At 41.1% G+C, this 25,805-nt stretch overlaps 2 protein-coding genes across 6 annotated transcripts in view; one reads left to right on the top strand and one right to left on the bottom strand.

The window, feature by feature from the left end:
- The first annotated feature begins 8 nt into the window (after positions 1-8).
- On the top strand, positions 9-22,777 carry gucy2cb (guanylate cyclase 2Cb). The gene is made up of 26 exons (XM_047378015.1): positions 9-363; positions 1,589-1,701; positions 3,055-3,122; positions 3,256-3,471; positions 7,395-7,513; positions 9,704-9,806; positions 11,071-11,185; positions 11,401-11,542; positions 11,913-11,995; positions 12,244-12,352; positions 14,445-14,526; positions 14,741-14,840; positions 15,625-15,684; positions 15,773-15,844; positions 15,997-16,101; positions 16,197-16,283; positions 18,784-18,916; positions 19,005-19,142; positions 19,251-19,327; positions 19,413-19,504; positions 19,591-19,749; positions 19,998-20,190; positions 20,757-21,108; positions 21,308-21,402; positions 21,523-21,599; positions 22,200-22,777. Exons 1-26 carry the CDS (start codon positions 162-164, stop codon positions 22,408-22,410), a joined length of 3,303 nt encoding a protein of 1,100 aa, XP_047233971.1. The 5' UTR covers positions 9-161; the 3' UTR covers positions 22,411-22,777.
- The window catches only part of kctd17 (potassium channel tetramerization domain containing 17), a 44,081-nt gene continuing 41,048 nt past the window's right edge, over positions 22,773-25,805 (bottom strand). For all 5 annotated transcript variants that reach the window (XM_047378021.1, XM_047378020.1, XM_047378025.1 and 2 more), the window contains one exon: positions 22,773-25,531. Coding sequence is in view for 1 of the 5 variants with exons in the window: in XM_047378025.1 (XP_047233981.1) it covers positions 25,502-25,531 (30 nt within the window). In the remaining 4 variants the exon portion in view is untranslated. The remainder of the gene's footprint in view (positions 25,532-25,805) is intronic.

The following is a 25,805-nucleotide window of genomic DNA, read 5'->3' as shown; positions in this document are numbered from 1 at the left end:
GAGGAAGAGTGAATCTGAGGAGCAAGCAACCTGGAGAGGAAAACCAGGATTTGGTTCAAGCAGTAGCCACCTTCTTCTGTGGTGGATCAGACAATTTCTCCGACGTACCATGGATTCTTTGTAGCTGCTCAGATTTATCTGTCCTGACTTCAGACGGGAAAATGAGCCCATGCAGCTGGTGGCTGCTGTTGTTCACCTTTGGGGTTGTTGCTGCTTTGTGTCGAGGCAGCAGACAGTGTATGAATGGGATCACCATCAATGTGATCCTGCTGGAGGACGATGAGTCTCCCTGGAGCCTGAAGTATGTGAAGAAACAAATCCTGAAAGCAATAGCGGACGATACAGCTATTGGTTCTGCAGAAGGTAAATGAGAACAGAAACAAATATACTGATGTTTAATAAAATGATCATCATGTGTGAATGACGCCCTTTGGGGTCTGCCTGCAGGTTTACTGCTGCCTTTATTCATTTTATAGGAGAGAAACAGATCAAACTTCATAGACGTTGCCCACAAAGTTTTCTGTTTCTTTAAAGTGAATTTGGCTTTTCGGGATCATTTCTTTAGCTTTTATTAGCTGTTATCTGTCTGTTTTCATAGGCAAATCTACCACAGCGAGTTATATAAATCACACACTGTTATTTCATCAGGATAAACTGATAAGGTATAATATAGTGTGTGCAATAAATATCTTGATTAGGTTTTTAAGCACTCAAACAAATAGCAGAGCATAAATCTATTGGAATATTTAATAAGAAGGAATAAGGGGAACACAGAGCAACAGAGGGATTGAAACCAGAGAGAAGGCAGAAAAACCAGCGGGGATGTGGAGCAGCTGAGACAGAAATAAAGAGCAGAGAAAGAGAGAAAAGACAAATAAACATGAATGGAGCTAATCAAGAAGAGGAAAGGGTCACAAGATAAACACAAAGTAATGAACACCCAACAACAATGAGCACAAGGAAATGAACTGATCAGCAAAACCCAAACGGCAGCAATAAAAAACAGAATATGGCAAAACCTATAGAACATAATAAACAGGAAAAATGCTGAAGAACATGAACACAAATGAAAACCTAACACCTCGGCCCAAGGAACAAGCAAACTAATGAGCTGCTTGGGGTCCCAAATCAGCAGGGGGCCACCAAGAGCACTTGTAATCACAAAGGTTGGGTTTACAGAAGTACAGTTAAAGAGTCAGTATTACTTCCGAGAAACAATGATTCAGTTTGATCATTTTCATCCTCTGCTTTGCCAGTAATCAAATCTAATTTATTTATATAGCAGATTTAAGAACAATTGCCGTTGGCCAAAGAGCTGCACACAAAAATTAATAAATGATAATTCAATACAAACACTATAAGAGATAAAAATAAAAAAAACACTCACACTGTATTAAAAGCCAGTGAGTATAAATGTGAGTAATACCTTTAAAAACAGCAAGGATATATTCCAATTTTACTTGCTAGATTTCAGGAGCACAATTTTAGTTGCACGACATTGTAGATGTAAAGCAGTCTTTATTGTTCAGAGGAAATCTGCATGAATTAACTGATCTATTTTGTTTCTGCCAACATCACCACCATAAAGGAGCTGGATTTAATCTCACAGCCAACTTTGAAGGTTTTAACACCACCATTTACAGCCAAAGAGGCTGCAGTAGCAGTGCATGTGAGGCGGTGGAGAAACTGCACAAACTAACGGTGAGTCTCTACTCCCAGTTCATGTCTTTAATGGCCGAAATAAACATTTTCTCACCAAATCCACAACATCCAGGTAATTTATAACCCTGCATTGCTTTAGGTTAGGAATCCAACCGTGACCTGTTTGTCCTCAGGCCTAAATTACCACACATTTTAAGATTTTTAACATTAAGTAATACCTTAAACTATATTTTCATAAACACTTATGTCTTAATCATTAAATTCAGAATGCAAAATTCTGCTAATGACTGCTTCACATTATTTTGAAAATTAATCAAATGTAATATTTACCCCATTAGAAACATAAACAGGAATTTATTTGACACAGATTAAAACCTGCTCATGATGAATTTCTGCTTTTCTGTCTTTGTAATGATACGTTAACAGCTGTTTCTCCCTGTCTTTACATTGTCTGTTAGATGTTTCACTAAATCTGGTCTGGAGAGTTTTCTCCTCCTCGCTCTGAGCTGGAGTTTTAATAATACTGAAAAACCATTTTCTAAATCTACATTAAAACCTGTGTTCTCAATTCTAAATAGTAAAGATGTTCAAATTTAAGGTATACATCACAACATAATGAATGAGAGAAAGTCTAGGAAGTAAAGTTTTAAACTTCTGAATGAACAGTACAGGAAGTGCTTTTATTTTGATATTTCCAGCAGGAAGTGTCATTGTAATGTAGCAGCCAACTTAGCAGTGAGAGAAGGTTGGAAGTCAGTTACGTTTATTTTGTTCCTAATGATCCAAAGACATTTCATTCAGCGTTCAATTGGAGAAACATTCATGTGGTCATTATTATGAAGCTACAGCTGACATGTACAGGTTGTAAAGAGCTATTACCATCCCATAATAATCCACCAAAATCACTGGCTGATAACCAAGCTCATCCTTTCACAGTAAAACACTCTGGAGCTCACAGACCGGCTTTCTTTCACTCTTCTTTACAGGAGATAAAAACTTGTTCTGAGTCCAAGTCAATTCTGCAGCCTTTAGTGCAGAAGTCTTTGTCAAATTATTTTGGGAGAGAAAATGAGGGAAAAAGTTCGACCAAAGTTCAAAGAAACTTTAAAAGACCTCCAGAAAGCCCGAGAAAACCCGTTTTAAAGATTACTGCTAAGTCTGACAGCTTTGTAGCAGAACATGGAGAAATACTGGAAATGGTGTGAAAATATTGAGGAAGGTTCTGACGGCCACTTACAAAGCCGTTACAGTGACCGTGGGCATTACTGAAAACCTAGACAACCAAGACATGAAAGCATGGAATGAAACTGTATCATTTGCATATCCCAGTTTAGCTCCTGGGTTATAGTAAAAGGCAAACACCTGGTTAGAAACAGCTGTTTTCTTCTGCAGGTTACAGGTAAACTCGGCTGTGCTGTGCTCGGACCAACCTGCACCTTTGCAACGTTCCCATTAGTTGAGTAAGTGACATTTCTTTCCCAAAGGACCCATCCACTGTTTATTTCTGGAGAGGTTGTTTAGATGTCCCACAATGAGTTTGGCTGCCTCATTTTCTCTTGTATGTTTTGTCTGGTTTACCTTCTGTAATGTCAGTGCAGAAAAAGGCTTTAACCTCAGCACGCCCATCATCTCGGCGGGTAGCTTTGGTCCTTCCTGTGATCACGCCCTAAACTTGCTGCGGGTTCTGCCTCCAGCACGGAAGATCACTGACTTTTTCTTCCACTTCTGGGAGCACGAAGACATCATCAAACCCCAGTGGAAGACTGCCTATATCTACAAAAAGCTCAACAACACGGAGGACTGCTTTTGGTCAGTGGCATTTAGATGTTACTCAGTCATCACTTCAAATTTAAATAAGGATTCAGTTACAACAACAGAGCAAATCAAGAACTTCTTCATTTTTTACTTCAAAATTAGAGTCTCAAATATACATAGTTTCAGCTTTCATCACTCAGCATAGTATCCAAAGTAACAGCTTGCACTGATTTCACCAGATGGAGTCAGGTTCTAGCTGATTACGCTTTGTGACACTGACTTACTTAAACTACACTGTAAAAAAAAAGAAAACTTTGCAGAACTCAAAATTATAAGCCAAGAAGCATCAAGAAATGTTTTTGTGTATGTTCAACTCAACAATTTAAGTTTTGTTTATGAAAAAAAAAATTTAAATTTGCGAAAATGCTAATTGTGTAAACATCCATTGTGGGCAGGATTCCCTTGATAAAGCTCATATCCTACCGTTTCAACATTGTTTCCGATGTGTTTAACCTAATACGCAACAATTTATGTTTACAAGAGATTACAAAATAATTTTAATCTGATTAAATAAAAGCAAAACTTTTTCCTGCAGGCTCCTTGTCTAGTTAACAGACTGAAAAGCTAGCTCCACTCTACATGGTCACTGTGAACATCCTGCTGCTATAGATAATTGCACTATTCATATTGTCTTACATATACTTTTTGTTGCTGTACATATATTTTTTAATCTATTCATTTATTTGCCACATTTCTTCCTGTTGTTCTGTTCTTTTTTATATATATATTTATTTATTCTTTATTTTATATTGCATATACCCCTCTCTCTCTATATAGACATACAGGGGTTGTACAATGAAACTGAAACACCTGGTTTTAGACCACAATAATTTATTAGTATGATGTAGGGCCTCCTTTTGCGGCCAATACAGCGTCAATTCGTCTTGGGAATGACATATACAAGTCCTGCACAGTGGTCAGAGGGATTTTAAGCCATTCTTCTTGCAGGATAGTGGCCAGGTCACTACATGATACTAGTGGAGGAAAACGTTTCCTGACTCGCTCCTCCAAAACACCCCAAAGTGTCTCAATAATATTTAGATCTGGTGACTGTGCAGGCCATGGGAGATGTTCAACTTCACTTTCATGTTCATCAAACCAATCTTTCACCAGTCTTGCTGTGTGTATTGGTGCATTGTCATCCTGATACACGGCACCACCTTCAGGATACTATGTTTGAACCATTGGATGCACATGGTCCTCAAGAATGGTTCGGTAGTCCTTGGCAGTGACGCGCCCATCTAGCACAAGTATTGGGCCAAGGGAATGCCATGATATGGCAGCCTAAACCATCACTGATCCACCCCCATGCTTCACTCTGGGCATGCAACAGTCTGGGTGGTACGCTTCTTTGGGGCTTCTCCACACCGTAACTCTCTTGGATGTGGGGAAAACAGTAAAGGTCGACTCATCAGAGAACAATACATGTTTCACATTGTCCACAGCCCAAGATTTGCACTCCTTGCACCATTGAAACCGACGTTTGGCATTGGCATGACTCACCAAAGGTTTGGCTATAGCAGCCCGGCCGTGTATATTGACCCTGTGGAGCTCCCGACGGACAGTTCTGGTGGAAACAGGAGAGTTGAGGTGCACATTTAATTCTGCCGTGATTTGGGCAGCCGTGGTTTTATGTTTTTTGGATACAATCCGGGTTAGCACCCGAACATCCCTTTCAGACAGCTTCCTCTTGCGTCCACAGTTAATCCTGTTGGATGTGGTTCGTCCTTCTTGGTGGTATGCTTGATGGTAGGATGACAATGCACCAATACACACAGCAAGACTGGTGAAAGATTGGTTTGATGAACATGAAAGTGAAGTTGAACATCTCCCATGACCTGCACAGTCACCAGATCTAAATATAATTGAGCCACTTTGGGGTGTTTTGGAGGAGCGAGTCAGGCATGACCTCCAGCTTAGAGGCTGACAACTCACTGAATAATATTAAAGCAAATCAATTGACCCATTTAAACTTCACTTTTTAAGTGTTTGACCAGTTCTTTGGTCAATGTGTGAATGTTAAACATAGCTAGCTTTAGCTTGTGCTAAGTAATCAGCAGGAAAGGCTAATTCTAGCTTAAGCCAGGGATGCCCAATTCAAGAACTTTTAGATCCATCCCTGCTCCAGCAGACTTGGATAAAATGGCTGATTTCCCTCATCAGCAGCCATTCATCCAGCTCTGCAGAAGCCTGGAAACGAGACATTCATTCTATTCAGGTGTTATGGAGAAGGGATGCATCAATAAGTTGCAGGATAGCAGCTCTCCACGACGTTGTTTCCTACAACTTCCCGCAACTTCTATCCTAACGGCATAAACACAGCATTTAGTTTTTAGGCTATAGTTTCTGAATTTCAACCTGAATTTAAATGCATTGTTGTGGTTTTGTATGATGGTAACACATTTTTATAAAACAAATGGGCCAAAACAGGTGAAGAGAAAGTATGAAGGAACCAGCTTACTTCTGATATGACTCTGTCAGCCTCTCTGGCACCAGATGGTTTGTTTGTATTTCATCTTTCATAGCTCCACACTAAAAACATGGGGGGAAGTCTCATCAGACCCTGATGTTCATAGGAAAGAGATGACACAACCCAAAAAGACCAGACAAAACAGGATTTTTCTTTTCTGGGAGTGAAACAGGAGAAAATCCATCAACAAATCTATGGGAGCAGGTGGTCCGATGCACCAAAACTGAGATTTTTGACAGCACAAACCCAGAACTTTTTATCACTTCAATAACCCTGTACCCACAGCGAAGCACGGCAGTGGCAGCTTCATGTTGCTTCGATGTATGGTGTCTACAGGTACAGGTACTGGGATGTTGTCTATAACTTTAAACAGGAGTTAATGTGAAATTCAGGCTTTATTCTATCTATCTAGATATCAGGAATCAAACTCAGAGTTATAGACCTACAAAAAAACATTTTTTTTCAGCGTATGTAAAGATCTGGCTTCAACTGTAGTGTCAGATTTCAATATTTCTGTGGTATGGCTTAAGGAGTTGCTGTAATCACCACAAAACAATGGTCGCTTAAGCTTATGTGTACAATCTTCGTTTTGTCCCAAGTGAAACTCTTTAGCTACCTGTAGTCGGATCCCGAGGCATTCCAAGTGTAAAAGAGACATATGGTCTCTTCAGAAAGTTCGGGGTTTCCTCACAGTGGGAAAAGCTCAAGAAACCTTGAAAGGGAAGCCCTTGGGAGGCATCCTGATTTGATACCGGAACCACCTCAGTTAACTCCCTTTGCTGAGAAGAAGCAAAGCTTCCCCCTGGATGATGGAACCCCCTTATCCTCTCTGTCATACTAAGCCCAGCCCCCCACAGAGTAACAGTTCCTTGTTTGTGGAAAGTTGTTCTTTTGGTCATGATCCATATCTCAAAAGTGATACTCAGAACATAGACAGGGTGGTTAGTTCAGACATTTGCTTTAGTTTAGCCTTTTGTTCATCATCTGGAGATGAGTCAGATAGGATGTGATGATGCATCATCTGGGGAGACTTGTTGAGGGAGGCCTGGAGACTCAGCATAGGGATACGGTCTTGGGGATCTGACTTTTCCTGAGCCAGCTTGGGACCCCCCAGATGGAACCTAGAACAAAGAGGAGAGGGAATAGATACAAAGAATGAGGCCAGGAATTAGGACAAGATGGATGAGGGTAAAGGTATGAAGGAGGAAGAGACGAGGGATGAAGTGATCCCCTGGAAGGGAGAGAAGAGAGACGAAGATGAATACGTGAGGTAGGAATAATTAGAAAGCTTGGAAGTTATAGGTGTGGTTGAGGTATGGCCCTGCTCCAGAACCTACGCTAGCAGGGAAATTAACAACAGAGCTTGTTTGAAATAAATTTAACAGTAAAGTAACGTACAGTTCTCTGCTTTTCAATAGAAAAGGTTTATTGTGAATTGCTTCTTCAGGTATATCAACGCTCTGGGAGCCAATGACGGATTCACCCCAAACATTTCAAAAAGTATTCTGCACAAACCTGAAGAAGTGGGAGACGTAGTCAAGTCACAGACGGAAAGGATGTCCAACCGTAAGTTGATTTCTGGGACACATCAGAACGAGGGCTGAAGATTTACTAAGGCAACTCTCAAGAGTTATGAACATGAAATTAAGTGAAGGTTCCATATAAATACAGCATTTACAAGATTACTGTAGCCTTTGGCTGTTGTCATGGAAACGACCTCAAAGTGCTTACGGTATAATTGTAGCCAAATTGCCTGTCGATGCATGTTCATCGCATACCTTGGATCGTACTGAATGCACTTTCCAACCATCTACTGGTCAAAGTATGAATGACATCCAGGTGTGATTTTAGTTTTACACTAAAGTTGTGTTGAAAATACTGCGGTAATGAAACATAATTCAATTGACCTAACCTTAGTTTCAAAACCCTATTTAGCAATAGCTAATAGTTTGAATACACTTCACTGAAGTTCAGTTAGTTTAATCATTATGCCTAATTATTTGGGGTGTAACGGTACATGTATTCATATGGAAAATATCAAGTACAGCCCTGCTGGTTCGGTAGTGCATGTACCAAAACAGCGTTGTTTTCTACCTGAACACATTGGCTATGCCTGCTTATACTGTTTTATTTATTGAATAAAGCCAACCAAATCTCCAGTCAATTCTACACTTTCCTACGTTTTAGAACACAATAAAAACTTGATTGAAGCATACTGAAAACATATCAAACATGACTTTAAAATCCAAATATGTACCAAATCAGGATTTTTGTGTTCCGTTATACCCTTACTGATTATGCCTAATATCTCTAATTTGCATCATTCCTGCATTCATATTTAGATATATTGTGTGGGCTATATTCAAGTCTATTTAATTTATCATCTACTTTCCAATGGTTATAATCAGTCTGACAGAGGGAGGTATCCCAATCATTGTAGTTTTTAGTATAACAATAACCATCAGTGGGACCCTTTGTGAGGTTCCTTGAGACGACATTGTTGTAAATAAGCGCCGATTAACTAAAGAATCTGAAAGAATCTGAAACTATCTGTGTAGTTATGCTGCTATAAGCTTAGGCTGCTGGAGGACATAACGACCACTTTCACCCTCTTCGCTACATTCTCACACTACTCTCCAATTTTGCATTATTTGCTGTTATTTCAGCTTTTAACTTTGTTCTCTCTTTTCTCTTCCTAGAAGCTACACCTGGCCTGACTCTGTGTCTACCTGTGACACCTTTCTGGAGAGGGGAATCGTCTGAGCTTCTGCTGGCAACAACTTAATGCTCACCTTCTACAGATGATCCACATGGCCCTGTCTTTCAGTGTTTAACCCTTTCTCTCTCCTAGACATGGCTACTGACTGAGCTTCTACTGTAACTAACTCTATGTTCTCTCTTTCAGACTCTAACCTTGAAAACTGGATCAGAGTTTATCTGTTCTTTCTTTCTAGATGAAACCACTAAAGGAGCTACATCCATTAACATTTACTTTTCCTTCCCATAGAAAGTACTCCTGGATCAGTGCTTCTTTGTTCTTTTTGTGTCTCTGCTCTGTTCTCTCAAACCTCCAGTCGGTCGTGGCAGATGGCCGCTCACACTGAGCCTGGTTCTGGTTCTGTTGGAGGTTTCTTCCTGTTAAAAGGGAGTTTTTCCTCTCCACTGTCGCTACATGCATGCTCAGTATGAGGGATTGCTGCAAAGTCAACACCAGTGACTGTCCACTGTCTCTACATGCTCATCCAGGAGGAGTGAATGCTGCAAGTCACTGACTGGATGCAATCTGCTGGGTTTCCTTAGATAGAAAAACTTTTTATCCAATTTGAATAAATAACTGAATCTGACTGAACTGTTCAATGATTAGGATTAATTGGAATGTATGAACCTGACTGTTGTGAAGAACCTTGAGACGACGTGTTGTGAATTGGCGCTATATAAATAAACTGAATTAAATTGAATAAATGCAATTTAAATAAATATTTTATATAACTAAATAAATGAAGGCAGTAATGGGTTAAATCTAAATTTGTGATCAGTGTTTCTAACTTGTTGGCAAATGTTTCAGCAGCTGTTGACACCTGAACTCTTGATTATTTCACACAAGGCAGCTATAAAACAAGCCTCTTTGGTTTAAGCATTAACTGGTTCCAAGGTTGAATTGGAAATTTTTATGGAAATCAGGGCTTGATACTCTAGTCATGCCTCCATGCACTGTCCTACTTTACAGTTACGTATGACCCTCTTTATTGTTTGCAGTGTTCATCGTGTGCGGTTCAGTGATGGATTTACTGGAGGTGAAAAATGGCTCCAAAGCAGCAGACAGCAGTGATTTCCTGTTTATCCTCATTGATCTGTACAAGTCAGTCCTGATTTCACCGAAACCTCTTTTCATATCTCCAACTTTTATTTCTCTCTCTTATCTGTTAATTTCTGTTGCATTTACATTACTGTTTAATATGCAGTGTAGCAGAGCAATGCGATTCTTTGATTAAAGTGCAAACATAATTAGAAAACAAGACAAAAGCTGATACTAGAAAAGTCCTGATCCAGAGCTTTTCTTCTTGTTGTCAGAGTCCCTTTAGAACAGGCCTTGTTGTGCAATAAAATATCGTGCTATCTTCTATCAGTGCTATATGATCTACAATAATATTGTGATTGTAAAAACGTTTGTCTCAATAATAATTTCTGCAGCCGATTTGGGTTAACACAAAGTTAACACTCGCTTTAGCTGGAAATGGGTGTAATGATTGGAGTACAAAGTTGTAACAAATAAATCTTTATTATTTAAAATGGGTAAAGGGAGCACACAACCTATCACACGGCCTATACCAGAGTGTGTGGCTCCAACCAGAGAGCCATACCAGAACCAAACAGCCCTACAGGGCATTGCAGCAGAACACAGAACTGCACACTAATACAGCAGACCAGCCTCAGTTATACCAAGTTACACTGCAAGAACAATGATCTGTAGGACACCTGGAACTTCAGCCACAGGTAGCCTATCACGGATTCCGGTACCAAGCAGATCGGGCCTCCCGTAGCTGAAACAGTGATTAATATTTATTGCAACGTTATCAGAAAAATAGTGGTATCAAGGAATGCAAGGAAAACTAAAGGCTGTAGTTGTGGAGAGTAGATAAAGTAGACCAAATGGGGCGGTCCCTTCCTGTCCATGACTGAGCATCACAGCACAAAGTGAGGTCCATAAAGACATGGATGAGTGAGGTTGAGCAGAAACTATGAGCCACTATGACTATAAACCCTGTATGTTAAGCATTAGATGTCATTCAGGTTCATCTGTGTGAGAAGGATGATCAGTGAATACATTTAGTAATTTATTGTTTGTAGAAAAGTTATTTACAGAACTATGTAATAAATCATTTCTGAATCTATGAAGGCAGCTGCCTTCCAGATAGCATCTTTCTCAGGAAAGCTTCTGCTTATTTATTATCAAACTATCAGGAACAGCATGGGCGTGCAGTAAAAGCTTATCTCTGGATTTATCCCCTATTAATAATATTGACAGCACTGTTCCAACATGCCCCTTTCAGCAGGAAGGCACAGATTTATTGATTAAATGTACCGTCTACAGAGTTTAACTGCATTGTCCTGCCTTGACGCAGTGATGTGTACTACATCAACTCATCATCGCTGCCAGAAATGAAGAACGTGCTGGTGGTGACCATGCCCGACACCAGGGAGTACGTCATCAACTCGGACCTCAAAGATAACAACACAGTGAGGAAACACCACGTTTGTTTTTCCAATCTGTAATGGGTTGATAACGAAAAAGTGATTTTACTTTAATCCTCTAGAAGGATCTGCTGCGTTTTGGGTTGATTTTAATGAAGATTAAAAAATAACTAAAGCACCAACAGAAACATTCATTGACCTTCCAGCTGAGCGTGCAAACACTTCTTTGTGGCTCCAGTCATGTGATGCTCTCTCTGCAGATGAATGACTACATGGCTGCGTACTACGACTCAGTGCTGCATTTAGGACGAGTGATGAGAGAGATCGCTGCCAGCAATCAGACAGAGATTCAAGAAATGGTCTTTGTGAATGTGAATTACTTCAGAAACACCTCCTTTAAGGGTAAACATGAAGGATTATTCTTCTATTTGTCACAAATGTAGTTCCTTACATTAAAACATCTGAGGCTACTGCTTGTAGATGTTGCACCTTGCAGTTTCCAGCTTCCTGACAGTCTGTGGTGGTCCTAAGAGGTGCAGCTGGGCCTGTCAGGTCGGACAGAGGGAGGTTGTCTTCTGCTGTCACTTGTTTGGTGTTTTTCTCTGATATGATGAGGAGATGATGTGTTGGAGCCTGTTGGTACCACCAGCTGCTGTGAGGAGAAACTGTGCTCTTCTCACTTCATGTCCGACCGTTTCTGGTGTTAATGTTTTAAATCATGATGCAACCCTGCTCCACAGCCCATCAGAACCTCGTGTTGGTGTGTTTGCAGGAATTGCAGGAGAATATAAACTGGACATTTATGGAGACAGGGATGTGAACCTTTCAGTCATTTACACCACAAATAACAACAAGGTAACGTCCTCTTTATCCTCAACACTTCTTCATCTGTTTTCTCTAAATCAGATCATTTCATTGTTCTGTCTTTAACTAAAGGAGTACAGAACTCATTATCAGGATAAATCCCATGTTAAGTTTGAGATTTAAATGATAAAGAGTGATTGAATAACAACTTAAGAGATCTTTTAAATCTAGAGTTACAGACACGAGCCAGAAATTTTTCTAAACCACCAAGTTAATAATTCAAGTTATTTTCTCCACAGTACAAAGTTTTATTCATCTTCAACACCGAGTACAACAAGACGCTAATGGTGGACAAGGATCCAGACTTCGTCTGGGGAAAAAAGCTTCCTGATTTCAAACCATACCGCGGTAAACCTGAAAAACACACACACTGTGACTGCGTCATGAGCGGTAATCATTAACTGCTCACCTGCAAGCAAACACATGCGACACCTGTTCGGTGTAACTAACAGGTGAAGTACCAACTGGAGATGCTATTATGTGGCACTAAACTCATAAGGAGAAACATTTAGCAAACATGTATGAAGATGTGGGAAAGGTGCCAGTGACAGAGATTTTATTGTTCTAAGATTTTAGGTGCTGTAAAGACACTTCTTCACCTGATAACACATTATGAAGAGCTCAAACTGATCTCAAGAGTGTATTAGTTATCTCTATTTTATGTTATTTGTCCACCAGAACCATCAACCTTTTTAACTGTTTGTTTAGTTACTTTATCTTTTCAAGGGTTTAGAGATTTAGCCTAGAAAACAGCCCTAGTTGCGAGGTACCTTTGATATTACCCTGAACCCTAGGGGAGGAGCCTCTTTGATAAGAGGGTGCCAAACACTTTGGATTGGTTGAAATTTCCCAGTTCAGAGATCATTTGCCCCTTCACCAGTTTATCCCTCCTCCTCCATTTCAAACCTGTAAACAAACAATTGCATGTGTGTGCATTGAAATGAGGATTTTGTATTAGCTACACTCTCTTTGGTTCTGATCCCCGTTTGGTGCAGTTGACTCCGCTATGACAGATTATAACCCATGATGAAACAAAATATCTAATGGGTTTGTAACAGATTTTAATTCTTGGACATCCATTTTCTACCTTTTGTGAAGACCCAGAAAGTAAATCCTGCAGTTAAAGTAACAATTTTTGAAGCCATTATTCTCAGTGTTTTTACAGCATTTATATTAGAGGCACAAAGGAATGCATTAGCAATTATCAAGTTTGAACAATCTGAGGATTCCTGCTGACCAAGAGGAAGTTAACAGATTTCCAGGCTAATTGTAGCTTATTGTGGCCCAAGTGAAGCTCCTTCAATGATTCTGGAAACAGAAACTACTGAAGAGGAGCACCTAAAAAGATGCTTGTTATATAAATGCTCCAAAACCCAGACAGCAAACAGCCCAAGAAGGTTCGGAGGTTCAGTGCAATTACATTCTGGGGGATAAAGGTTCAGGGTAACATCTTGATGCGTGTTGAGGTAGGACCCAAATGCAGCGTGTAGTGGACAGGATTTAATGAACCACAAACTTACAGTTTTATCAGGTACAGGAACTCAGGCACGAGAATGACATGGACTAGGTAGCAGTCAGGGTAACAACCAGAGTGACAACAAGAGGAACCAGTGACAAACAATGAAAACCAGAGAGCTTAAATACTGAGGGAAGTGGAGCGTGGACCAATGAACTGGGAGAGGAGCTAATTAGAAGAACGTGAGACAGCTGGGGACCAGGGAGCCTAAACAATACAGAGGGAGAATAACTAATTCACACAAATGAGCAGGAATTACAGGGAGGTAACCAAAACACATCTAAATGAGCTGAAGCAACTAAACAACGAGACTGAACTAAAAGACATTAACACAAGGAAATATAATCTAAACACATCTAACCAAAAAATGAACACAAACTAAACAGAAGGAATCTAATGAAAATGAACTGAACAAAAAACCTGGCTGAGCAGAAAGTAAAACATAAAAACCTAAAACAAACAGGATCTGTCTGTTTTAAGACCTAAGGCTGCTTGGAATCACTTTCAGACATTAATTCACACTGAATTTGACCGCTTCTATCTGAAAATGGAGAAATAAGATAAACATAGGAGAACTTATGGTATAAAGCAAGCAAGACTGCAGTTTGAAGAACCTGTGTGAGCATCTGAACTTCAGAAATGGTGAGTTTGTGTTTTTCCACCGGAATGTGGAGGATGCAAGAAGATCTGGCAGTAATCAGTGTAGCTTTGAACTTACTGAAACACCGGGGGTCACTGTAGATGATCCATTCACCTGCATTAGCATGAATACAGGTGGATTTTATTCAGTGAGACAAACATGAAGCTGCTGATCAAACAGAGCGAGTGACCTCTCACCCTTCTCAGGAATCTGCTCTTTTCTGCAGAGCTTAGTCTCTCTGCTGCAGGAACTGATTGCTTGTTTTTATACTTTGACTCTTTCAGTCCCTGCTATTCATAACATCATTGTGGCTGTGCTGGGTGTCATGGTAGTTACCGTGGCCACCATCGCATTTGTTTTCTACAGGTGAGTTGTTGCACAGGTGTTTGTTCTGGTAAAGAGAGCTGAGATTATGAAGAGGCAGGTTATCCTTTTAACCTGATAATAAGAAATATTTCTTAATGTAAAATGTGATGTATGACTTGATAGGATAAATGTAAGTATTTATGTTAACAGCATATTGGTGAACCTTACAGGAGATTGGTGCAGATGTTTTACTTTCCTGGTGTGTTATTTTTAGACAGAACAGGAAAGATCGGCTTCTCAGGAAGCGTTGGTCCCACATCAACTCTGACCTCGTTACTCTGCTCGACAGCGAACACAACATAATCTCATTAAAGGTGAATGAGCTGTTAAACATTAGAATACAAGAACCAGATCAAGCTGCTGGATCATTTAATGTCTCCATTATACTGCAGCCTCCACATTTATTGGCTTCTTGGTAAAAGATAAAAATAAATTTGTCTCATAATAAAACAAAATCATCTTGGGTCCTCTGCTATGAACTCCACCCTTCAGCTCTCCCCACAGGTTCCCTTTTACATCCCACAAAAACAATTGGTTGATGATGTCTAAGGATGGTTAGAGTTGATTGGTTATTTTTTATTTCTTCCTCTTTGTTAAGGTGTTTTAGATAAACTTGGGTTCTCGTCCAGTTTTCTTTGTCAATTTAAATGTTGTCATTCTTCCTCTGACTGTAGATACGGCCATGTTAGGGTCGGGGTGGTTGTAACTGTTCTCTTGCAGCCATTTCTTGGTGTATGAAAATAAAAACACCCCTTAGCTTGTTTCAGGCTTTACTTGAATGGCTTGCTCTCTTGTCTTTCCCATTTTAAGGAGTAGAGAGAAACATGCCCTGCATCAGGTCATATTAAAAACTCAGGGATTAATAACTAAAACCTCTAGACAATGAGAGAAATGTAACTAATAAAAAGGCTTTGTCACGTGTATTTTGTAGTAATTGTTATTAAGTGTACATCTGTAGTTTGGTTAAAAGCAATTATTTTGCTAACTAAACTCAATGTTTTCCTATCTCGATGAGTGATTGGATCTTCACCAGGGGTGAATAAATAAACGCTGAATGTTTTTACAGTTATGGAAATGATTCTGCTAACTGATTTTCAGATAGAAGATGAAAGGGAGCAGAAGAAACTCCAGATCCGTCGTGCGTTCTACGACAAGAAGGTAGTTAAACGGAGTAGTTTTTAAAGTTTGTTTCCCCTGAACACAACATGCAGATAAATAAGAGTTCTGGTTCTGCTCTGATTCTTAGATTGTGATTCTGAAGGAGCTGAAGAATTCAGACGGGAACTTCAACAAAACCCAGATAATGGAGCTCAATGCGGTGAGATGAGGACCCAGCTGGACCTGGTTTTGTGCTCTTGTATTGGTCTCATGTCTCAGCATGCTTTTGGGCGTGTTCAGATTTTAATGGCTTCTTTGTTAATATTTGTCAAAGTCACCAGTGTGCCCTGTCTCGTTACCTTTTCCTGGCAGCTTCTGCACATCGATTATTACAACCTCACAAAGTTTTATGGCACGGTCAGGTTTGATGAGGGTGTGTTTGGCGTGTTTGAGTATGGAGAGCGGGGGTCAGTCAGGGTACGTATGGCACCACCACATCCACTTGGGCTCGTGTTTTTATAAGAACAGGAGTAAATGGCAGAAATCACACATGTTTCATCACCTTTCTCCAGTATGTGCTGAGCGACAAGGTCTCGTACCCAGAGGACACCTTCATGGACTGGGAGTTCAAAATCTCCGTCATGTATGACATTGCAAAGGTGAGACTTGGCTTGTCTGACCGTCGCTAACACAGATATGCAACCCACAGCTCAGAGACAGTACACAATTTATGGCCTAATGGGTGACTGGGACCATGTAGCCGCTGCCCTGCAGATGAAAGACAAGCTTTGAGTCATAAAGGAGCGAAACGAGAGGCTTAATCAATAACAACAGCCATAAACAGCGTCATGGATGATGTGGGCTCTTTTATAATACCTTACAAAGTATTCATACCACCTAAACCTTTTTCTATGTGTAATGTTGCCACCACATCCCTCCTTGTGTTTTATGTGACAGAGCAACTCCAAATGGTGCATAACTGTGAGGTGAAAGAAAACGAAACACAGACAAAAATCTGAAAACTGCCCTACATATTCAGCCCCCTTTACTTCAACACCCCTACATAAAATCCAGTACAACCAGTTACCTTCAGAAGTCACCTAATTACTAAGTAAGTAAGTAAAATTTTATTTATATAGCACCTCTCAAGACACAGATCACAAAGTGCTTCACAACACTAATACAAAGTACAATTGGAATAATATATTTATAAATGTAAAATAGAAGAAGATAAGATAAAATCAAAAATAAACTAACCAAACGCAAGCCTAAAAAGATGAGTTTTTAGCTGTTTTTTAAAAGACACCACCGAATCCGCAGTCCTTATACAGAAGGAGATAGAGTTCCAGAGACGGGGAGCTACTGTTGCAAAAGCTTTATCACCCTTAGTTTTCAGCCTTGTGTGATGTACAGCCAGTAGGACTTTATCACATGACCTCAGAGACCTGGGGGGAATGTACGGATATAAGAGTTCACTGATATAAGTTGGGGCTTGACCATGAAGATCTCTATAAGTCAGGACCAGAATCTTAAACTGAGCTCTGAATTTAATGGGGAGCCAGTGCAGCTGGATGAGTAACGGTGTGGAGTGGGAATACTTAGAAGATTTTGTCAGAAGTCTAGCAGCAGCATTCTCAACAACCTGGAGACGTTCCAGGTAGTTTTTGCTAAGACAGGTAAATAAAGTATTACAATAATCCAAACGTGAGGAAATGAATGCATGGATAGTAATCTCAAGTTCAGAACGTGACACAATGGGACTTAACTTAGCAAGGTTCCGTAAATGATAAAAACAAGAGTGAACCAGAGATTTGATGTGGGTATCTAAGGAGAAAGCAGAGTCAAAGGTTACACCAAGGTTCCTGATGGAAGATTTAGCAAATTTGCTAACCAGCTGTGTCCAGCTCTGTGTTAGGATAACTGCAGAGGTTCTGTTTCTGGCCTCAGAGGTTTGCTAGAGAACATCGGAGAACAACCAGCATCATAAAGACCAAGGACCACAGCAGACAAGTCAGGAGAAAGTTCTGGTTCAGTTTAAAGCAGGACTAAGTTCTACAACATTATGCCAAACTTTGAACATCTCCCAGAGCTCTGTTCAATCCATTATCTGAGCATGGAGAGAGGATGGACCACCTGCACACCTACCAAGACATGCAGGTCCACCTAAACTGACAGGCTGGGTAAGGAGAGCATTAATCAGAGAAACAGCCAAGTGGACCACGGTACCTCTGGAGGAGCTGCAGAGATCTTTGTGCACTCCAAGAAAAAAGACATGGGAGGTTTGCTTGCAGTTGCCACAATCCAGGTGGGGAGCCACAACAAACATGTGAAAGAAAGCGTGTTAATTAAGACCATAATTAGATCTTAATTAGATCTACATGCAAAACATTATAGGTGGCAGAAAACTAACACTGCACATCACTCTGAAGATACCATGCCTACTGTAATACATGGTGGCGGCAGCATTATGCTGTGGGGGTCAGGAAGCTGGTCTTTCAGAAGGTCAGAAAGATGGATGGAGCTAAATCCAGGACAATCCTGGAAGAAAATCATCCATTCAAACAAAGACCCCAATAGATTTACAGCTGGAACTGCAGCAGCACGTGGTTCTGGCCTGAAGACAAACCCAATGGATTTCTATTTGTCAACAGAACATGTATCATTTTCTGCCAAGTCAAAACTATGCAACACAGACTCTTTATGTTTATTATTCATAAAGTTATTTGGAGTTTGTCAGCAGATATTAGTAGTTCCTCCTCCTAAACTCAGCTTCACCTGTGACACATGCATCTACCCGACCAGATCTCCTCACAATAGAAGTCCACATCCGTCAGACATAGCTGTTAGACCTACTATATAACGTATTAATATTTAACATACAATTATCAATAATTTCCTCATAAATATTGATCAATGCCTAAATCTGAAATTGTATTAGTATCATTTAAATCAATTGAGGGTCAAATTAAGACTCACAGAAGATTATAGAAATGCTTGAAGATTAATAAAGTAAAAATGCTGCAGTTCCCTCTGACCGCCAGCAGATGTCATCAAACATATCTGTGTCTTTTTTATTCAGTGTAAATTTCTTTTCTTCCTCCTCTGGAGAACCTATTTGCTCCTTTCTTCTTCAGCGTGGTACATGTCTTCTCTTTGCAGGGCATGTCCTACCTCCACGCCAGCAACATCCAGGTGCACGGCCGCCTCAAGTCCACCAACTGTGTGTTGGACAATCGCATGGTGGTCAAGATCACAGATTTTGGTTGCAATTCCTTCCTCAGCAGCAGCAAAGGTAAAACCACAGCTACCAGAGGCCAGCTACTGACAACACACCTGGCTCCATGTTTCTGTTCATCTTCTGCCCTTTGTCTTCTTCTCAGATCTGTGGACAGCTCCAGAGCACCTCAGGAACCAGGGTACTTCTCAGAAAGGAGACGTCTACAGCTTTGCCATCATCTCTCAGGAGATTGTTCTGAGGAAGAGCACCTTCTACACCAAGTCCTGCTCCAGCAGATCAGGTGTGAAACCAGTCTTCCCCCCCTGGCCTATCTACAATCTTCAGTTTAATTAATGACATGAACTTCCCCAAAGCACTGCTTGTGCTGAATGAAGGTGTCTTCTTACAGAGAAGTTATCCATGGTGATGACATCTTGCTTCAGACCTGATCTTGACGTCAAGATGGCTTCAGAAAAAGAACTAGAGGTTGGTTTGTAAACCAGCCAATTTACCGGTGCTTCCTCTCAGTGATTGATGTTTTCTTTAAGCTCATATCATCTCCGTTCCTCAGGTATACATGTTGATAAAAAGCTGCTGGGATGAAGATCCTGAAAGGAGACCCGACTTTAAGAAAGTGGAGAACTGCCTGGAGAAGAACATCAGGTAACCTCTTGCTCTCCGTGTTGCCTGTCTGAGAAACTGATTGGATCTTTCTGCTTGGCTTGATTAAAACAAGGTTCCTCTCTTAGTAAAATTCACAACCAGGCCAATGAGAGCTATATGGACCACATGATCCGAAGACTGCAGAACTATTCCAGAAACCTGGAACACCTGGTGGAGGAGAGAACAGCCCTGTACAAAGCCGAGAGGGATCGGGCCCACTTCCTCAACTTCATGCTGCTTCCTAGGTCAGTTTGTTCAGATGGGGACATTATTTAACCTATTGAACATTAATGTATTAACGATACATCTCATACATTCATCCAAGGTAAGGAGATAAAATGAAGTCATAGAAAAAGGATTAAAATATTTAGTTACAGAAGCCATCCCTGTAAGCAACATCCCATAAACATGTAGAACCAGGACAAGTGAAGCCAAACAGCAGACCCGTTGAGAACTGCTGGTTTCTGTGTTTTTCATCTGTCCGTGAATGAAGGCCAGTGGTGAAGAGCCTGAAGGAGACCGGTGTGGTGGAGCCAGAGCTGTTCGACGAAGTGACCATTTATTTCAGCGACATAGTGGGCTTCACCACCCTGTGCCAGTACAGCACACCCATGGAGGTCGTGGACATGCTCAACGACATCTACAAGGGCTTCGACAGCATCGTGGACCACCACGACGTTTACAAGGTACCAGATACGGGTCACCTCCACATATGTTAGCTGATGAAGACGAGAAAAAAAACACCTTTTACATTTATTCAGAGGAGAAAATCTCATGTTAAGAATTCATTCACATTTATTTTCTATAAAATAAATTTACCTGAGATTTTGTTGTTGTTGCTATTTTAAGTTAATCCGAGTGTCTAGGAGCTTTAAATAGAAGCTGTGGCTTTCTATTTCTGTGGCTGACCAATATGGCATGACTGCGAAGTCTATTTCTTTTAACCTCTCTGCAAAATGGGAAAGACAACAGAACATCCATTTCATAAAAGGCAGTTTAACGTTGATCTTCTTAAAACAGGAAACTAACCCATGAGCAGTAACTAAAGCAATTAAAACAACTGGAACAAGGCTGGATGAGGACCACAGCTTATTTTAAGCAGAGAGTGGCATCTTGGGGTCACCAGGTCTTCATGACAACCATTAGACGCTATCTAAATGCCGGATGGTTGTTTGAGAGGGATGTCAGGAAAACATCTTTTCTGTCCCGAACAAAAACTGGACTTGAACTGAATCTTTGAATTTCCGGTCAGGTGGAGACAATTGGTGATGCCTACATGGTTGCCTCCGGTCTGCCAAGGAGGAACGGGAACAGACACGCGGTGGACATCTGCCGCATGGCGCTGGACATCTTGTCCTTCATGGGAACCTTCCAGCTCCGACATCTGCCCAGCATCTCTGTGTGGATACGGATTGGCATACACTCAGGTAAACAACACGTTTCCAGTCTTCGTGTCCTTAGTTTAGTTTCCTCCTGGAAGCTCACTGAACATCTGGTGTGTCCAGGTCCATGTGCAGCCGGTGTCGTGGGCATGAAGATGCCCAGATACTGTTTATTCGGTGACACGGTCAACACAGCGTCTCGGATGGAGTCTTCAGGACACCGTGAGCAGAGCAGACACATGCACTCATACAGGCAGTTAATGAGTAAACCGATTGAAACTGACATTTCCTGCAGCGATTCCCTCTGCTCATGTTACTCCACATTTATCTCTCACTGAAACATCTAGTCAAGTTACTGAGGCGACCAGAGAACCCGGTTAGGTTCATTTCACCTAATTTCTGCTTGGTTATCATCCTGCAGCCCTACGGATCCACGTCAGCGAACCCACCATACACATCCTGCAGAGGACAGACTGCAAGTTCGAGTACGAGATCAGAGGAGAAACGTACCTGAAGGTAAACACTGGCCTCTTCATCAAATGCAGTGAAGCAGTCGGTGCAGCTGGGAGAGGTTTCAGACAAACTCTGGTTCCATAAGTCCTAACTGGGAATAAATATGTCTGCTTCTGTCCTCAGGGTAAAGGTACAGAGACGACCTACTGGTTGATGGGAGAAACTGGGGTAGACTACGACCTACCTACTCCACCCACAACGTGAGCAAACAGACACAGAGGACCTAAAAAGTTTACACACCCCTGTCAAAGTGCCATGAAGATAAATCATTTCAAAACTTTTTGAACCCCAGTAGCCTTGCTGGGAACCCTGGTTCAGGTGAACACATACTGAGAGAAGTTCAGTTGAAGGAAAAGAGGGGGTTCGAATCAGAACCAGTTTATATCCAGAATGTACGGAGCCTGCAAAGACCTGTACAAGTCCTAGATGGAGGGAAGGTCAGACCTGATGATCCTCTCTGATTGTTCACGGACACCGACCCAATCTCTGGCAATGAAGCTGGATACTGCTGTGGAATATGTTCAGGGAGAAAAGCTAGGCAGTTCACTTTTATGCTGCTCTTTCAGCAAATGAAATTCCTGCAAATCAAAAGTGAAATGTAAGATTTCCTCAACTGATATGGTATTACCATGGAATAAAATAACCCTTCATTTGTCCCTCGGTGGGGACATTCCAGGGTATCAGCCTCCTCTCTCACACAGTGGGACATCACCTCTGCTTCTAATTTAAAATTGGTACTTCCAGGTCAAAGTTCACCAATCTCTGATCGATGCTTTATAATGTCCCCTCCCCCCTTGCAGAGAGAATGTCCAGCGCCTGCAGCAAGATCTCGCCCACATGATCCTGGCATGTCTGGAGCGTCGCAAACGAGGCTCCGTGCGGAGGAGGAAGGTGCATACAGGTGCGGATGAAGATGACAAAGGCCGGGAATCTGAGGTGGATTCTGAAGACGGACACCCTGAGTATCTGCAACTGGCCACCGTGGACAACACCCTCAGCACCTTCCTGTAAACCGATGCAGTCTCAGCTTTGTGATGTTGGACTACTCAAACTAAAGCAAGAAGTGAGCCTGGAGGAGAAGAATGGAGGAACCAAGATGGTGGACATTTTTTAAATTAGTTATTTTAAGAGCTTAAAGCCTTTAATGAGCAGGTGAAGGTTAATATTAATCATTAGATGCTGTTTCCTGCATGTGAACATTTTATAAAATGTTTAAGAATTGAGGCTTAACTGCCTATATTCTTCTATTTTTGTACGTTAACTGCTCTCCTTTTACATCAATGCATCTTTAATGACTATTGTGATAACAGCCTTTCTCAGTCGGACTGTTGGATCTTTGTAACGGGAGGAAATGATTAAAAAAAACATTCGTCTTAAACCAAAGAAATCTTTATTTTTGTAGGCAACAGTAACAATCAGACAGTAAATAAAAAAAAGAGCTAACTTCCTGTTGTGCTGGAAGATATTCAGATCCTGATGAAACACAGCACATTAAAACACAGCGTTACCTAAAGCCAGTACAGGTTTATCAGAGGGGTACATTTTATGTGTCACATTGCTTCAGAGAAATAAAATGCATCCCGGCCCTGAAGGGACCAGATCAAACAAAGTCCCGCATCGAGATAGAGGTCTAGACTGATACATCAGGTGGGTTTTTCTGCACAGTAGTGCAACACTAGGTGGACCTTTCTGCTTCAGATGTTAAATGAAAACATGGTGAAACAGCAGAAACCACCAAACAGAAATTATGCCGACAACGTGTCCATCCAAAGTAATACGACATGCAACGAGAGGTTTGTAAAATTAGAGGTGCATCTCAATAAATGAGATCATCGAAAAGATGTTTTAGTAATTTAATTAAAAAAGGGAAACATATATAGATTCAGGTTCTGGAGTCCCAGCCTTTGATAGCAACCTTCAGCTTGTTAGGACTTCTACCAAACGTTTTCCTTCCACTGAATTTTCCTTGAATGAGCTTGGATACAGCACTGCGAACTGCCAGCTTCTTTAAGATCTCCTTTGACTTACCTTTATGGAGGGTGTTAGTGACACCTGCTGGACAAAAGCCGGTACTGCCCATGAGTATACAGGCCCTAACAGAATATTTCTCTATTCTAGACTCTTTATTTTATGTGGAACTGTAAGCTAGAACCATCAAGAGTAACCAAAATAAACCCTGTGTGCCATTTAGTTACTGAAATAAATTAACTTCATGCTGATGGTCTAATTTATTGAGCTGCACCAGTAAAGTCCAGAGGAGAAAGAACATACAGGTAAACTTAAACTAATAAGAAAACCTGATGGTTCTCATTCATACAGACTGTTGTTTTAAAGTAGAAAAACGGCTCATATAAAGACCACACTCATCCACACAAAGATTAAAAAAAATAAAATATATTAACAAAAATAAAGTCGTCATGCACCCATTTCATCCAAATAATAAGAGAAGTAACAAATCCTGCCAGACTGGAAAATGATTCATTCAACTATGAACATGTTGGGCCAGTCTTCCTGCTTTAACTCAAGGCACTGAGCGATCCAAATTAGAAAGACTGGACATAACAAAGATGGCCGCACCTCTGTCATCCTGTCACGCTTTAGGGATGCACCGATAGGAAGACTTGGGCCAATATCGATATCTGATATTAACACCACATTTTCCTACCATTTCAACATAGTGAAAAAACGATCGCACTGCTGACATTACTTCTCTGCTTCATTTAAACTACCCACAATACTGTGCTGCACCACTGTCACATGGCCAGACAAAAACCACATGGCCGACCTCCTCAGGTCAGTCGGTGCGACAGCAGGAGGTCAAAGATTGATCGGCTGATACCGATGTCAATGCTGACATATGTGCCCCCTTACTAACGATTATCATCTGCACGTTCTTAAAGTATAAATCAACTATTCTAACATCTACTGGTTTAAGGATCCTACAGATACTGGAGCTCTGCTTCTAGTTTTACACACAACTGATCTACAGACAAACACGAAGACATGATTTGAAGTCTGGATTGTCTCTAATTGGTACCTTAACTGCCTGCAGTGGTCTGTAGGTGCAACAGCAGGAGATCACATAACACCTAACAAGACGTCTGAGGAGCAGAGATGATCTCCTTCTGCTGTGGGTTTTAAAACATCCCTTGTTTGCTTCCAGCAGCCTAGACCTTCCTGTTCTTTATTCAATATACATTTTGTTCAGTTATGATGATGTTTCTAGATTTCCCTTTGAACTTTGGCAAAAGTTAGGCTTAAAAAAACATACCATAATTATTGGCATCGCTGGTAAAGATGTGAACTTAAGCCTTAAAAGTCAGACTAGTTGTGAGGAAGACCATGAGTCTGATCACTGTCAGTCCAGGGTACAGCAGCCCAAAGAGACATGAGGGTGCTGCCACTCGTATCGTCATGACGAAAGGGGCGGGTGTTGGAAGGTGTTACAATCAGGTAGATGCAACCTCAGGGAAACTGAAAACTGTACAATATTTTCTTATTTATCATTAATGTTGAGGCGGGGTGTGTGAAAACTGAGGAGAAAGCCTGTGGTTCAGTAGCTGAAATGTTTCACACACCTGTCAGTTCTTCTTGTACTTTTACAGGTTTTTTCTGTCCAATTTCAACCCCAGGTAGGAGCCAAATGAACAAGTTAAAAGCAGGTGTACTTACTTTTCTATCGTGACTGTATTTGGTGTAGCATGAATAAAAATAGGGAAGTTCTGCTTCATCCCTGGGTGGAGTGAAGATGGAGACAACTGACAGATGCCACAGTAGGAAGAGTCATGATGCAGATGCTGCTCAATCCTTCACACTGTCAGTCACTCCTCAGCGGCACCGAACCAGCCTCTCAGTGAGCTCTCTGAGGGCAGAGGTCCGATTCTGTCACCTCAGGGTTCTGCACTTGGGTTTAGCCAGCTGTCATGTGAATCTTTGGTTCTGATTTACTAAGCCCCATTACTGCCCTTTGGCTAGCTACATAAAATTACACAGAAAATGTTTTGAAGCATATTGCTACAGCTGATCCAGTTCATATAGAAGTTCTGATGACAGCCAGGTGATGGAACCAATGGAGGTACCACTCCTAGGGCGTCCCGAGGTTCTACATGCGGGACCCGTGGATCTGGAAAAGCTGTAAACCAAAACAAAAACAAACATTAGGTTCTGCTACAGCGACATTGTTACCACGGCGATGGGACAGAACCATCTGATCCGCTCTGAGCTGTGGTGTGGCTGCAATGACTGGGATGATGATGATGGTGATGACTGCATGACATCTCATGTGTGTAGATGTTCATGTCACTGGGTGTGTTTGCAGACTGAGCTCTACCACATGAGCTGCAGCGAAACGTCGGGGATGCTTCATGTCACAGAATCACTTTACAACCACAGACCTACCACACTTT

The sequence above is a fragment of the Girardinichthys multiradiatus genome, chromosome 10, assembly GCF_021462225.1.
Source record: "Girardinichthys multiradiatus isolate DD_20200921_A chromosome 10, DD_fGirMul_XY1, whole genome shotgun sequence".
Classification (NCBI taxonomy): domain Eukaryota; kingdom Metazoa; phylum Chordata; class Actinopteri; order Cyprinodontiformes; family Goodeidae; genus Girardinichthys; species Girardinichthys multiradiatus.
Note: the sequence above shows the minus strand (reverse complement) of the source record. Positions and strands in the feature narration are given on the sequence as shown.

Excerpts from the sequence above, each read along its gene's own strand:
- gucy2cb (XM_047378015.1), top strand. The coding sequence starts at position 162 with ATGAGCCCATGCAGCTGGTGGCTGCTGTTGTTCACCTTTGGGGTTGTT. Across the intron at positions 12,353-14,444 it reads TGATTTCAAACCATACCGCG|TCCCTGCTATTCATAACATC; the intron begins GTAAACCTGAAA and ends TGACTCTTTCAG. Across the intron at positions 19,505-19,590 it reads TGCCTGGAGAAGAACATCAG|TAAAATTCACAACCAGGCCA; the intron begins GTAACCTCTTGC and ends TTCCTCTCTTAG.